The sequence below is a fragment of the Panthera tigris genome, chromosome D1 (assembly GCF_018350195.1).
Source record: "Panthera tigris isolate Pti1 chromosome D1, P.tigris_Pti1_mat1.1, whole genome shotgun sequence".
Taxonomy (NCBI): Eukaryota; Metazoa; Chordata; class Mammalia; order Carnivora; family Felidae; genus Panthera; species Panthera tigris.
In genome coordinates this window covers 37,711,111-37,727,587 of record NC_056669.1, presented here as the reverse complement: position 1 = coordinate 37,727,587, position 16,477 = coordinate 37,711,111, and the positions used below count along the sequence as shown (strand labels likewise).

The 16,477-nt window shown below is 36.2% G+C and overlaps 1 protein-coding gene across 2 annotated transcripts in view; it reads left to right on the top strand.

Annotated features, from left to right (window-relative positions):
• Positions 1-16,477, top strand: part of CEP57 (centrosomal protein 57) — a 39,553-nt gene that overhangs the window by 2,223 nt on the left and 20,853 nt on the right. For both annotated transcript variants that reach the window (XM_042959502.1, XM_007079041.3), the window contains exon 2: positions 12,160-12,316. In XM_042959502.1, the coding sequence (XP_042815436.1) occupies positions 12,160-12,316 (157 nt within the window). The remainder of the gene's footprint in view (positions 1-12,159; positions 12,317-16,477) is intronic.

Genomic DNA, 16,477 nt, shown 5'->3' with positions numbered 1-16,477 from the left:
AATGACTAAGTTTAGTTTGTCAGTGTGTAAGAAATGGCCCTGCTTAGACACTTTAATTGCCCTGTCAGAAATAAGGCTGGCATTTCCAACAAAATTTAAAAAACATTTTAGCTTAATAAACAGATGATCATAAAATAAGGCAACACAAAAACACCTTTTAAAACTACAGCATAAACTCAGAGGCTACTCATATTCAGATTTTAGGATTGTGAGCATCAACAATTCATTTGTATTCAACGCTGATAAACCCAGCTTGGAGCTAGCAAATAGTGCTAAATAGAGGTGCTTTTACTAGGCAAGGATTTTGACAGATGCGTTCAGGAGGAAGCAGCTACCATGTAAATTTCAAATGTGAACAAGATGGAAACAGGTGATACATTCACATCGTTTTGTTGTTTTTTTAAGTATATTTTGCAACAGCAGCAAGACAAGTAACAACAGCAGGTAACTTGGAGTGATTGCTATCATTTTCCTAGTGGCTGGCTCAGGAAAGCAACTGTGGTTGGCGCAGTGATTTTCAGTGGAAGTATAGGCAGCATAGTGTTGAAGACTGTCTTTCCTGTCCGTCCCTTTTTATTTTCCCAGTAACCGTAGTCAGAACTCTTAAGTGTCACTTTGGATTTAATAAGCTAATCTTCCTAACTGGTCTCCGTGGCATTTTAGCCAGGCCCTTTAACTCTTTCTTTCTCTTAAAAGTTTTATGAATATAACACAGATTCTTATAACATTGAATATATAAAACATTTATTTTGGAGAATAATAAAATGAATACCTTTATGCCCCTTTTTGCATCTTCCTGCTTTTCTCTCACATACACACCACCACTATACGTTTTGAAATTATAATAAACTTCTATAGCAGTAACTGGCAGTCATGATTTTAAATGCTTTTCATATATTAAGTCTTTAGTATTTCCATTTTTGAATGAGGAACAGAGAGGTTAAGTCAGGATTACACAACTAGTACATCATAGAGCCAGTTTGTTCACTAGTTTGCCAGCCATTCCAAAAGAGTCCTTTTGTGATCATTCCTATATGTTCCACAAGTGCAACAATTTCTCTAGAGCAGCAGTTTTGAAAGCATGTTCAGAAGACCTTTGGGAGTCCCTAAGTCCCTACAACGGGATCTACAATTACCTTCCTTACCCAGCCACTTTGTGGGAGACCAGATTTTCTTAAACGTCAGCCAAAATAACATCTAGCAGAGTGAATGCAAAAGCTAATCTAAGAATCCAGCAGGCTTCTTTTACATCAAGAATTAAAGAGATTTGTAAAAATGTAAAAAAAAAAAAACACTTTTCATTAAAGTTTTTGGATGATAGTTATTTTTCATTCAAAAGATACCGTATGTTATCACTCATATGTGGATCTTGAGAAACTTAAGACCATGGGGGAAGGGTAGAGGGGAAAAACGTTACAGAGAGGGAGGGAGACAAACCATAAGAGACTCTTAAATACAGAGAACAAACTGAGGGTTGATGGGGGATGGGGGAGAGGGGAAAGTGGGTGGAAGGCACTTGTTGGGATGAACACTGGGTGTTGTATGGAAGCCAATTTGACAAATTATATTTAAAGATTATATTTATGGTAACATCATGGGTATATTGTTTTTAAATTAGTAAGTATCCTAATGTTTAGGTATAACCCACATGAACAAAAAAGCTGCTTGGGGTCTTTAGTAATTTTTAAGAGTGTGAAGGGGTCCCTAAACCCAAAATGTTTGAGAGGGACAGCAGTGGTTTTCAAACTGCAAGTTGGGCTGTGGCTTATAACTAGGTGGTGGGTGGTGGGATATGTTTAGTGACTTGAGGGACATAATCTTTTAAAAAAAAAAAAAAAAGAAAAAGCTCAGCAGATTTTCTGTGATTGAAATTGCAGGGTCATAGAAGGTGCACCTTTGGCTTTATTTGGTGATGCTGAATTGTTTTCTAAAGCAGTTGTACTAGTGTGTTCCCACCAACAGTCACCTTTAATCCGTATCCTTTTGAACAGGTGGTATTGTCTCACTTTTGAATTTTTGCCAAGAGAAGTGTGAAATGTTATCCTGTTCTTCTCACTGTGCTCCCCTGATCAATGTTGATAAGATGCACCTTTTAGTTTTTCATAAATTTACTAGTTTTCATGTTTTTTTTTCCCTTCTGTGAAATGCCTGCTTGAGTGTTTTGCCTGTTTTTAATTGGTTTGTCTTTTCCTATTGATTTATAGTCATTCCTTATGTATTCTAGATGTCAATCCTCGTCTGTTAGCTGAATTTTAATTGCTCTTTGGCTTGTCTTTTTAAGATATCTTTTGATGGGAGTTTTTAATGTTCATGGGATAAAATTTATTAGTCTTTTTATGTTTAGTACTTTTTGGTCATGAAAGTCATATCCTATGCTGTTAATGACGTTCTCACACATTTTTCTCTCCAAGTTTTAAAGTTGGAGCCTTTTAAATCCTTAATTTGCTTGAAATTAATTTGTGAGGTAGGAACCCATTTTAATGTTTCTACTTAAGATCCACATTTGCTACATAATTACTTGTTAAACTTACCTTTTACCCAGTGGTTTACATTTCTAGCTATCAATATATTGATTTCCATATGGGTGTGTATGTTTCAGTGGGCTCTTTGTTCCAGTGTTACATTTGTCTCTCCTTGTGTCTATACTCACTGTCTTAATCATTCTCCTTTTTGTCTGAGAGAGTACCTGTCTTCCCTGTTCTTCAAAGAAAAATGTTAGCAATTCTTGGCCTTTTGCAGTTCTGTAATAGAAATTATAAAATCTTCTGTTGGAAATTCAGTTGAAGTTGTATTGAATTTCAGGTTCAATTTGGCAATAACTGAGGCCTTTAAGATATTGAGTCTTCTGTCTGAACATATTGTTACTCCAGTTTTTTTTTTTTTATCTTTAACATTTTTCAGTAAAGTTTTATAATTTCAAATCTTGTGAATCATTTATTAAATTTGTTTTTAGTTTGTTTTTTATATGTTTTCATAAATTGCATTTTATAGCTCGTATATAGAATTAGTATTCATTCCTTTCATATTAACTTTACTCGGCAAGTTTTCTTAAACTCAAACTCTTTTTTTAAATATTTTTAAGTTTATTTATTTTTGAGAGAGACCGAGACAGCGTGAATAGGGGAGGGGCAGAGAGAGAGGGAGAGAGAGAGAATCCCAAGCAGGCTCCACGGTGTCCATGCACAGCCTGATGTGGTGCTTGAACCCGTGAGACCGTGAGATCATGACCTGAGCCGAAACTGAGAGTTGTATGCTTAACCGACTGAGCCTCCCAGGCACTCTAAACTCTTAATTAATTCTAATAATTGAAGACTCTTTGGTATTTTCTATTTAGATTATAACTGAAATTTTGATTCCTCATTTTAATCAACATATGTTACTTTTCATGATCTTAATATGCAGGCTACAAAATGGAGCACAACATTGATTAGAAGTTGTCTTGCAGATATCTTTGCCTTGTTCCTGAATTTAAAAGGAATGACTTAAGTTTTGTACCTTAAATACATTGCCATGATTTTTTTGTAAATTTCTTTACTGCTATAAGAAAATAATTTTTTAATAATGGCTGGAGAGTGAATTTTAATGATTGTTTTTTTGCATTTGTTGATGATCATATGGATTTTGACTTTAACATGATGAATGTTCTAATGTGCACCCAGTCTTACATTCCTGCAATAACCCCACTTTGATTATACTGTCTTATCTTTTCTATATAGGTGAGTATGGTTTGCTAAATTGTATTTAAATTTTTATGTACCTGATGTCTTCCAGCCATGTTGCATATTCCATTTGAAAAGAAGGCAAATAATACACATTTTTCACCATCCTTCATACTTAAGGCAGTGACAGAGATGTTCAGTAAATATTTGAATCTTAAGTGTTCCTAAGTAGAAACTAAAGTTGCCAAGGAAGAAAGTGGTCAGGTTAAACATTTTGCCTTTAATCCTGAAAGTTTCTCTTAGGATCATATCATTTTGGTTGGAAAATATTTATTGAATGCTTGGGGTCTTGAGGAGTGCTGATTAGGAGTTAGACTTGGGTTCCTTAGTAGCTATGAGACCTTAAGCAAATGGCTTAAGTTTTCTTAGCCTCGGCTTTTTTCACTACAAAATGGGGACAATAATATTTGCTGTGCTTCCTTCATGGGGTCCTTGTAATAACTAAAAGATAATATGAATGTGCTTAGAAAAAACACTCTGCTGACAAATCTAAGACACTATGTTCAGGGTTCTGAAAATGAATCCCAAATACAGTTTTCAGAATTCTAAAGTGGAAATGCTTTCTTACTTGTCAGGATGGTTGTGAGGGTCAACTCATAATGGAAATGTAAATTATAAAGTGCCATGCAAGTTTGAGGTTTGTGGGTTGTTTTTATTTTGCATATGTATATATTACATGTATAATTGGTGGGGGGAGCATAAATATTCTGCTTGAAAGATCCTTTGCCCTTCAGTAGTTCTCAGGTGTTCATGATTGGATGGCCTGTGGCACTGAAAACAAGAATTCGCTTGAAATCTTCCATCATCTCAGATGACTGTTGTCTTTAGAAAGGCCCTGTTTGCAAGGTTAGCTCTTTGGTAGGCAACTGTGGACTAAAATGGTAAACCATTTCCTACACTGATATAAAACTTTTACCTCAATGACAAGAGTGCCTCACTGTGCCTAAACTGTACAATGTGGTTTATGTTGAACACCAGCTTTCTTTTCGAGAGTTGGGAATGCGACCAGCCCCCCAGTAAAAACTTTGGCCACTGAGTCTAAGGAGCTTCCTTGGTAGATAACACTTCACAAAAGTTGTTACTGTTGTGGCGCTGTTGTGCTGGAGGAATTAAGCACATCCTGTAGGACTCCACCCAGAGAGGAATTTTGAAAGCTTGTACCTGATATCTTACAAATTTCACCCCCATGCATCTTTTCCCTTTACTGATTTGCTTTGTATTCTTTTGCTGTAATTTATCCTAATCACTAGAATAACTATATTCTGAGTCCTGTCAGTCCTTAGCAAATCATCGAAACTGGGCTGGTCCTGTGAACTGCTGACAATCACAGTGACAATAGTTGGAACCTTCCCTAAATTTAAGTTCCCAGATACCAGCCAGGAACCAACCTTGCAAGTAGACATTTCTAAGTATAGCAGTCTCATGTCTGCTGTGTTCTCTTTTTACAGTCTTTCTATGACGTTTGTGCTCTTTGTTGTTATTTGTCATAAAGGAAATTATAATTTGTAATTTATATTTTATACATATATTTGTAGTTATACTTTTAAATTTATATACTTTATTGAGTAGGATAATTCAGTCTATGGACAATGCAATTTTCCTGTTTTGCAGAGGAATTGTGTAATTCATTCATTCAACAGATATATTAAACTTCTATATCGAGTGTTTTTATTGGAATTTAAACTGTAGTGGGAATGACTGTGTTTTTCCAACATGAATTCTCCTGTGTCATTTGGGTATCCGTCATTCAATTCAATTCTGCCACTAACTAGCTGGAGGTAGTGCAGGCCACACACACCATAAAGGAGCTAGGTCCCACATGACTGCCCCTGTTTCATTAGCCACCTGCAAGTCCCAGGTGCCCTAAAGGTTTTTGCACTTCTGGCCACTCAACTACAAATTAAGGAGTTCACATGACCCTTCCTCCTCACGTTTATTAATTTGTTGGAATGACTCACAGAACTCCGGGAATAATTATTATCACCCCCCCCTTTTTTTTTTTTAAACTTTTAGAGAAAGTGAGCGAGCAGGAAAAAGGTAGAGGGAAAGAGAGAGAAAATCCCAAGCAGGCTCTGCACAGAGCCCGACTTGACTCGGGGCTCTATCCTACGACTGTGAGATCATGACCTGAGCCAAAATCAAGGGTCAGACATTCAACCCATTGAGCCACCCAGATGCCCCAGTTATAGCTTTTTTTTTTTTTTTTTTTTCTCCTTTCTTTTTATAAAGGATGCAACTCAGGAACAGCTAAATGGAAGAGATATATAGGGCAAGATGAAAAAAGGCTTCTGTGACAATTCTGGAACTCCTAGAACCTTACTGTCCAAGAGTTTTTATGGACATTTTATCATGTACTTATGATTTATTAAATTATTGGCCATTAATAATTGAACTCAGTCTCCAGCCCCTCCCTTCTCCCTTCTCCTAGGGTTAGGGTGTGGGGCCAAAATTTCTGACTCTAATCGGTTGGTTTTTCTGGCTACCAGCCCTCATCCTCAAGTTACTAGGGGGTCCCACTATTAACATAACAAAGACTCCTATCACTTAAGAAATTCCGAGAGTTTGTGAATCTGTATCAAGAACCAAGGACAAAACTATGTTTTTTATTCCACAGGGCATACAAATAATAAATACATAAAATGGGGTAAGTTTTTAAAAAAGAATAAAGGAGATAGGCTGACAGAAGGATGCTACTTTTGATAGGGTAGTCAGGGAAAGCCTTACTGACAGACTTTTGAGCAGATGACTGAATGGCCTGAGACAGGGAGCAGATAAACATAGTAAAAGAGCATGAAGTGTACTGTGGATTTTAGAAATCTAAAAGTTGGTCAGTATAGCTGGGAAATGATGAAGGGGCAAAGGTGGTGTGGAGAAAGAGTGGGAGGCAATCAAGTCAGGGTTAGCTTGGGGTCAGACACGTGGGGCCTTAAAAGCCATTGTAAGAATTTTGGATTTTATTCTGTGATGGAAATCTGTTGGAGGGTTATAATTAGGGGTATTACTCAAATTAATTTACTGTTTTAAGTGATAATGATTACTACTTGGAGACAGACTAAGGAGATGTGGACAAGAGTGATTAGGAGACTGTTAATGGCAGTCCAGACAAAAGATCACAGTGGTGTCAACCAGGGTATTACTAGTGGAATTGATGAGAAATTGGTGAGTTTCTGGGCATACTCTGAAGACAGAGGCCCAACAAGATACACTGAAAGATTAGATATGGGATGTATGAGAAATGATTCCATCCAGGAGTTTTGACCTGAGCAGGTGGGTAAATGGTGGTACTGATGGTTGGGTGTGCTGGGAGAGGAGCAGGTTTTGGCAGTTGGGTTCAAGAATTTGTTATAGACATGATCTGAGGTACCCTTATTGACTTCCAAGTGGAGATAATGAATAGGAAGTTTAATTTTGAATATAAAGTTCAAGAGAGGGACTTCTGGATTCCATATTTAAACTTGAAAATTTCGCAAATAGAGGCTTTTCAAAGCCCTCAATGTTGCTAGGATCAGAGGAACCCATGTAGATGAAAATGGAATGAGATCATCAAAGGAATTAATGTAGAAGAAAACCAGAAGAGGTGGAAGGACTAAGCTCTGGGGCACTGCAGCATTTAGAAAGAGGAAAGAGAGAGAGCCAGGGAGATTCTTAGGAAGAGACCTGTGTATCAGGAAAACCAGAGTGTGGTCTGTCTTCTAAGGAAAGTGTTGAGATGAAGTGATCTGTATCACATGCTTCTAAAAGGTCTCCGAATTCAGCAATATAAGTCATTGGTGAGGTTGAGCTTTTTCTCTGACTTGGTGAAGACTCAAGTGTGATTGGAAAGGGTTAAGAGAGTGAGGTGATTAAAAGATGGCAGCAATTACAAATAATTATTTTGAGGACTTTGTTGTAAAAGCTGAGAAATGAGGCAAGAACTGGAGGGGAATCCTCAAATTTAGGAAAGCTTTTGTTTTGTCCTTAATGACAATGTGAAAGATCTAGTAGGAAGAAAAGGCATCAGGAGGGGAAAAGGTTTTATAGGAACCAAGACTGAATAGGAGATGGAGATAGGTCCATTAAACAAACTTCATTCCTTGTTTCGAGGGAGGGAAGGCAGGTTATATGAGAACAGGTGTAGTTAGGCTGATGGTTCTCTTTGGAGAACTGGTTAATTGTTCAGTGAATCACCTAGAATATGGTTCCCCTGATTCTATAAGGGGAGGTGAGATAGGCAAGTCAACTGTTTTGAACTTCCTTTTCTCTTGTCAAACAAGGAAGTATACTAGATTGTTTCTATGGTTCTTTCCAACTCTTAAAAATACTACTTTTCTAATCCCTGAAGTTTAGAACATCCCCAATTGTTTTTCTCACTTGGAAAAACTGGCTACTAAGAACACACACTGTTTTTTCTAATTATATTGCTATTCTTAGGTGTTTACCTAACACTTTGTCATCTTAATTTTTAATTGTACAGTTCAGTAGCGTTAAGGGTATTCATATTGTTGTGAAACATCTCCAGACTTTTTCGTCTTACAGAACTCTCTCTCCATTAAATAGCTCTCCTTTGCAACCTCCCTGGTAACCACCATTCTACTTCCAGTTTCTATGAATTTGACTACTTTAGGTACCTTATGTAAGTAGATGGGGCGCCTGGGTGGCTCAGTTGGTTAAGTGTCCAACTTCAGCTTTGGTCATGATCTCATGGTTTGTGAATTCGAGTCCCCCATTGGGCTCTGTACTGACAGAGCAGAGCTTGGAGCCTCCTTCGGATTCTCTCTCTCTCTCTCTCTCTCTCTCTCTCCTGCTTACTTTCTCTCTCTCAAAAATAAATGTTAAAAAAAATTTTTTTAAGTAGAATCATGAAGTATTTGTCTTTTTCTGGACTGGCTTATTTCACTAAGCATAGTGTCCTCAAGGTTCATCAATTATGTAGCATATAATGGGATTTCCCTCCTTTTTAAAGCTGAATAATATTGTATATATATACGACATATTATCCTTTACTATTTTTATTAGACACATTTGTGTGTATATGTAATGAGTTGCCAGTTTTGTGTTTCTTGGTTTAATTTTATTTCAAAATAGTTCTTATAAATAATTTTTGCAAGGCCATTTTATTTTCTGTCTTCCTTTTGCTTTTGGCTGATCTGTTACTCTTTCTATGCTTTAAACTTCTGGTAGCAAATGAGGACATTGACCCAACCCATTCGTAGTAACTGTGATTTTGCTTAAACCCAAACATTCAAAATGAAATGGCTGACTTAGAAAATGGAATACATTTTTAATAGCTTTTCAAAAGAATTTCATTATAACTTGAATCTTTATATAGAAAGTACTTTCATAATTTGCTGACCCAACCTGAGCAGTATTTTTATGATACATATGTGACAAATTTTGTTGAAAGACAAATCTTTTCTCTACCCGGTTTTATTGAGAAATAATTGACATGCGTCACTTGCCCAAGTTTAAGGCATACAACATGATGGTTTTACATATATTGTGAAGTAATTACCACAATAGGTACAGCTAACATCCCTTTTCTGATATAGATACAAAGAGAAGAAAAATAATTTCTTTTCCTTGTGATGAGAACTTTTAGGATATACTGTCTTGACAACTCTCCTGTATGTCCCACAGCCCTGTCAGCTGTGGTCATCATGTTGTACATTACATCCTTAATACTTACAGCTGGTAGTCTGTACCTTTTGACCACCTTCCTCTAATTCCCCTTTTTCCCAGTTTTTCAACTCTGGTAACCACAGGTCTGATTTCCTTTTCCGTAGAGTTTGGTTTTTTGTTTGTTGTAGATTCTACATAGAAGTGAGTTCATACAGTATTTGTCTTTCTGTGTCTGACTTCACTTAGCATAATGCCTTCAAGGTTCATCCATGCTTTTGCAAATGGTAGGATTTTCTTGTTTTGTTATGGCTGAATAATATTCCATTGTATATGCCACAACTTATTTATCCATTCATCCATCCATGGACACACATTGCTTCCATGTCTTGGCTATTGTAAATAATGCTGCTATGATATGAACATGGAGGTAAGAATGCTGGATTGTATCATAGTTCTATTTTTAATTTTTTGAGGATCCTCCATATTGTTTTCCATAATGGCTCTGCCAATTTACAATCCCAGGAACAGTGCACAATGGTTCCCTTTTCTCCACATCCATGCCGGCTTCTGTAATCTTTTTTCTTTTTGATGATGACCATTCTTAACAGGTGAGATGATAATCATTGTGGTTTTAATTTACATTTCCCTAATGACTAATGGATGTTGAGCATCTTTCATGTACCTGTTGGCCTTTCGAGTATCTTTGGAGAAATGTTTCAGGAGGGATAAATTTGGAACTTTTAGTTTTATAAGAGCTAGTAGGCAGTGAATTTAATGAAGATGGTTTATTTTCATTTGGTTTGGGTTTTTTGGGTAAATCTTCTATGCATAGTTCTGTTAGTATCTGTGCAGTGTTCAATAATTCTAATAAAAATTGTTTTGAACATCGTAAGTGAATATACAGGTGATTTATGCTCATAAATATATATTGTTAAGGAATACTTACTAACCAGTGACTTTGAATGGTAGTTGTTAAATAATAGGATTCTAGTAGGTTGTATGAAGACCTAAGGTTCTCTGTGAAAAATCATATTTAAAATTAAGCTAAGTGACAATTTGTGGTGCTTTGTAAGAGCTTTAGCAGTTTTATATACTTTAAGAATTGAAATCTTATCCTGTTTTCCAGTCATCTCCAAAACCTGTCAGTTTTCCAAGAAGTTTGAAAAATGCCAACTTTTTTTTTTTTTTTTTTAATGTTTATTTTTGTTTTTGAGAGTGAGAGAGACAGAGCACAAGCAGGGGAGGGCAGAGAGATAGGGAGACACAAAATCTGAAGCAGGGTCCAGGCTCTGAGCTGTCAGCTTGGAGCCTGATGTGGGGCTTGAACTCACAAACTGAGATCGTGACCTGAGCCAAAGTCGGACGCTTAACCCGCTGAGCCACCCAGGCGCCCCGAAAAATGCCAACTCTTAATCCTGTCCATGTGAAAACACTTTTTATATAGACTTAACATTGATTTCCTTGAGTACCACTTTGAGACTTCACTCCTATACCCCTTCCATGCTCTTTGCCCTCTTCTTTAGTTTTCATAGCCATAGTGTGTTCTGTATTTGTTTTTTTTAAATCAGTGGGAAAATTGCATGATTTTACGTAGAAATAGTCTTTGGTTTTTAATAGAATGCAGATACAGTGTGGTTATTGTGATTGTCTTTGTTTATTCCGGGAGGTTGTTTACCGTTATTGTAAATATTCATTGTCCCTTTGTACTTTTCTGGATGTAGATTGTTCTGGAGCTGTATAGTATAATTCTCCAAAGATAAGAGTTGAGAACTTACTTTGCTGTGGTTATTTGAATAAAAAAAAATGAATGAGAATTTTGAACAACTAGCAGTTCTGTCTTCCACCCTAGCTTTCAGCTTCTCCATTACTTCCCCCACTCCCGGTCTGCCTACCAATAGGAAGTCACCTACAACTAACAACATGCCACAGTTAGCATCCCTGCACTGAAATTATGTGGAACGTAATCCCAAATTGAACAGAATCCCATTCATGACAGAATGAATGGAAATAAAATTTTCATTTGTGTGGAAACAAAATTTTATATTTTTGGGTATTTGATAAGCTTTAATGTTTTCTAATTAAACCCCCTCTTCCACCTTTTTTTCTTAAGTAAATGTAAATATTTTGAGGCAAGGACTATGCCTTTCTGTTTACTGCAGAGTGTTGGACATTTGATAAATATTCAGGGAGTATTTAGTTGAGTAGGGATAGATTAATTCAGTCATTTTGTAACAGTTTCAGATACTATAAAAAATACTTTTCTGAGTATATTTTACATTACATTTTTTTTAATTTTTTTTTTTTTTTAACATTTATTCATTTTTGAGAGACAGAGAGAGACAGAACATAAGCGGGGAAGGGGCAGAGAGAGAGGGAGACATAGAATCTGAAGCAGGCTCCAGGCTCTGGGCTGTCAGCACAGAGCCTGACACAGGGCTCAAACCCACAAACTGTGAGATCATGACCTGAGCCGAAGTCAGACGCTTAACTGACTGAGCCACCCAGGTGCCCCTTACATTACATATTTTTAAGTAAAATATATTAAACTTAATTGTGAGTATATTTAAGTATTTCTGTGCAGTATTTGTATTCAAGTTGTGTGAACATTATTTCTTTTTTATAGTGTCTGGCAAATGGCTATATGTAGTCAAATGTGAAACACTTTGGAAGTTTTATTATTTTAAAGTAATGTTTGAATTCTGTTATATAGTAAGTGGGCTCTGTTTTTTCTGTTATCTCCATCAGTGGAATATGGGCAGTACATGAACAAATGTGTCTATGTATTTATATCCTATTGGCATTTTAAAATTTGAAAAGTAATTTCTGTATTTTTATTTTTCAGAAGAGCTTAGCCGAACCTTCAAGGTCTAATGGAAATGTGGCTCGCCATTCCTCATCTCCATATGTAGTATATCCACCTGATAAGCCTTTCCTTAATAGTGATCTACGACGCTCTCCAAATAAGCCTACGTTTGCCTATCCGGAAAGTAACAGCAGAGGTAACAGAGCCTAACAAAATAGATTGGTTTTTTTGTTTGTTTGTTTGAATAGAGCCTAACAAAACAGATGGGGTTTTTGTTTGTTTGTTTGTTTGTTTGTTTACCCACTGCTTAAAAACCATTATGTCTTCCATGTATTTTTAAAATTAGAGGAAAGTCTATTTTCCCCTTCCTGTTTCTTCCCTTCTCAAAATATAGTACCTTTCTTCTGTTTATTGATCGTTGAACACTATCTTCCACCAAATCATCAAGGCTAAATACTTTGGGAACTCTGGACTGCTCTGTCATCTGTAATATCAGTCAGGGACCAAAAACCGGTGTTTTGCCTCTGAAGTATCCCAAAGACTTATTTGTTCTGTCTCTCCATTCGCATTGCTTTAGTTCAGGCTCTCATCATCTATTGCATAGGTAATTGTAATGCACTCCTACATGATTGCTTAGCCTGTGGTTTGCCTTTCAGCCCCATTCCTGCCATTTGCTGTTTTCCATCATCTCTCCCACTTAAACAAATTTCAGCACCTCCTCATGGCTTACATAACAAATTCGTAGATTTTTCATAAACTTGACTCAATATACCTTACCAGTTTCATCCCTTGCTTCTCTTCTGTTCTTCCTTACCCACACATCCTTCGCTCTGGCTTCTTTGAAATACCTGTATATTTGTTCGTGGAGCTTGCCATCTGTATTAGCTTTCTTGCTGTCTTAACAAATTACCATAATTCAGCAGCTTTAACACAAATGTATTATCACAGTTTCTGTAGGTCAGAAATGTGGATGGGCTCAACAGGGTTGTCTTGTTTAGGGCCCTACGTGGCCGAAAGCAAGGTTTTGACTGGGCTGTGTTCCATACTGAAGAGTCTAGGGAAGAATCTGCTCTCAGCTCATTCAGATTTTTGTTCAAATTAAGTTACTTGTGGTCATAGAGCTGAGGTTCGGTTGTCTTGCAGACTTGCAGTCAGTGCTGGATTTTGCTCCTAGAGGCTGTCTGCATTCCTTGCCATGCTTTCTTTATGTCCCCCTTCAGCAGTGGTGGGTCAGGTCTCTCTTCATGCGTCATATCGCTCTGACTTCTGCTGCTGCATCTTTCTAGCCACAGCTGGGGAAAATTGCTTTTAAGCATTCGTGTGATTGGTTAGATTGGGCCGACAATGAGGAATAATCTCCCTATTTTAAGGCTTGCAACTTTAGTAACCTTTCCCAAAGTCCTTTTTGCCATATAGCAGGTATTTAGAATTTCAAGGAGTAGGACATAGCTATCTTTGGATGTCCATTCTGCCTTCCACACCAGCCATGTGTCAGGCTTACAAGTCTTTCTCATGCTGTGCCCTCTTTTTGAAATCTTTCTGTTGTAAAATTATAGATGTTATTGGATTGATAGAAAAAAAAATTATAAAAGCTTAATGAATCCTAATTAAACAGTTCACAACACCATGATCTGAAGGGATAAATAGAAGCCTGTTTACTATCTTACACATTATATTTTCTTGTGTTTACTTTCCTCTTCCATCACCGTTTTTGCTCTTCTCTCTCATGTTCCTTAAAACCACTAGTGACACACAAGCAGAATTTAATATTATTGTTAACACACTGGTCTAAATACTAAATAAACATTTCCTGACTCTCTGCTCTATGAATAAATCTGCCCCGTTTAACTTTTCGTACTCTTTCATTCTTTAGTAATTACTTTTCTCTGAACTTATCTTAGAAGTTTCTTTATATAGAAGTAAATATCAGAACTGGATGTAATGTTGTAGTGGGAGGATGGATTGATACCTAATTCCTAGACCACGTATTCGTGGCAGACCTCTGTTGGCATGATTATTGTGTGTGTGTGCTAAATTATTACTAAATCTTACCTGATTCTTCTCCACTGTGGGCTTTGTATATTTTTTTGTGCTTTTTTACCATATGTTGTTTGAATGTTTTGCAAGTTTTATTTTTTGAAATTGCCAAAGTCTTTAACCGCTGTGTTCTGATGAGTAGCACTTTATCAATTGCTCTAATTAGCATTTTCTTTATTATCATCGTCTTTGAGACACCGTATCCTATAAATAAGAGGTTTCTAGTTAGTAAGTTGAGTATCGAATATATTAAAAAACACCAGACTTTGGGGCACTTGGGTGGCTCAGTTGGTTAAGCATCCGACTTCACCTCAGTTCATGATCTCGTGGTTGGTGGGTTTGAGCCACGCGTCGGGCTCTGTGCTGACAGCTCAGAGCCTGAAGCCTGCTTCAGATATATTTTCTCTCTCTCTCTCTCTCTCTCTCTCTCTCTCTCTCTCTGCCCCTCCCCCACTCATGCTCTGTCTCTCAAGTCTCTGTCTCTCAAAAATGAATAAATGTTAAAAAAAAAAACAAAAACAAAAAAAACCACCAGACTTCTGGTTAAATTTATTTTAGTAAACACTTTTGAAACCTCATTATGGCCTAGGTTTTTACATTGGTGACTATACTTAAATATTATCTACCTTGTACTGTACTACACAATCAGTTCACAGTTTACAAATGTCAGTTTAACCTATATGTGGTTGAAACATAACACTTCTTTTATGTAGAGAATCATTAGTAAATACAATTGGCCTAGTACTAGTGATTAAACACAAATTTTAAAACAGCAAAATGTGGTTGTGTGGTAAAGTGAATATATTTCATTTAATTTTCACAGAACAATTGTATAATTATATTCAAAATTTACACATAGAGTAACATCTCAAATATGATTAGTTTAATATGTAATATTATAACTCTTTACTCATTCCACATTTTCCCCAACTGTTTAGTGGACCCTCAAATATTTATTGAATGAGTTAAGTCTTATTTTGAATAGATACTCCCTATTAAAAAATTTTTCTTCTTTACATGTAATAAATGCTTTTCTTTTTCCTTCTTTTTTTTTTTTTTTTTTTTTTTTTTTTTTGCACTAATACTTTAGGGGAAATCTTAAGTTCTAGTTTAATTTTTTCATTTGATAAATTACCATTTCACTTTGCACTCTGCTAATAACTTTGAAAATATAATTTGACTAATGCCATAGAAAGGGATAATTAAACTATGCTTCTTGTAATTCTCATTTTCATACTCATTTTGCGTTTTAGTTAGAAAAGAGGTGAACAAGAAATTGGAAGTTATTGGTGCCTTCAGAAAATGTATTGTCCTTGGAGCCCTTTAAAAAAATGGTAACTAATTAATGTATGTCATTCCAAAAAAGTTTAACCTGTTGTTTATGTTATTAGTTTAATGCATTTCAAATGATGGTAGTATGCAGAATGGCTTGGACATTTGAAGCAAGGTAACCAACTACGAGGCAATACTACTAGCCATGCTTCCAAACCTTTCATTTCATCATAGTACATGTGGAAAATGAAATGATAATACATGTACAGCTCATGGAGGTAAACTGATGGGGCTGATGGCGCCTAGTCTGGTATCTTTTACGGTGCCAGGCCACTCATGGCTGAGAGCTTAGAGAGAAACAGTCTTGAACCTATTACAAATTTGTGTCACACTTATTGGAAAAAGTTCAGTATTCTTGTGATCAGTGAGAGGAGTCAAGTTATGGCTATGGTGTTAGGTATTAATAACAATTTACTGCCCATCTGTTCTCCTGAAGCATTTGTTCTCAAATTTTTTACTCCAAGAAACCCTAATAAACCCATTACATGTTTGCATAAACATTTTAATGAAGAATAACTATTTTCCAAATTTAAAAAATATACTGTTAAGAGTGACATTGTTTTTTTTTATACTTTATAAATCTACTTCTGGCTTCATAAAAGACAGCTTGATTCTCCTCTATTTTTGCATTCCATTTGTGTTGATAAGTTGTTTTGATTGAAGTATGAAAAAAAATCTGGCCTTACACAGATGTGTAGGTAGAAAATAAATAGTATTCTAATAATTTTTCCAACAATTTGTGGATATTTTTATTTGATACTACTCTAAAACGTGGCCATTGGTAGTTTCTTAAAATTTAGTTGCATTGTGGAAACTGAAAACATTGGTGAATTTTTCATATTCTGGGATCTCAGGGCCACGTACCCGATTAACTAGGAGGACTGACCTCACAAGTTTCAGAAGTGGTTCTAATTATGGCCGTGGCTTATTACAGTAGAATCTGAAGGAACCCAGATGCAGGCTTCTAAATTTCTCTCTTATGGAAGTC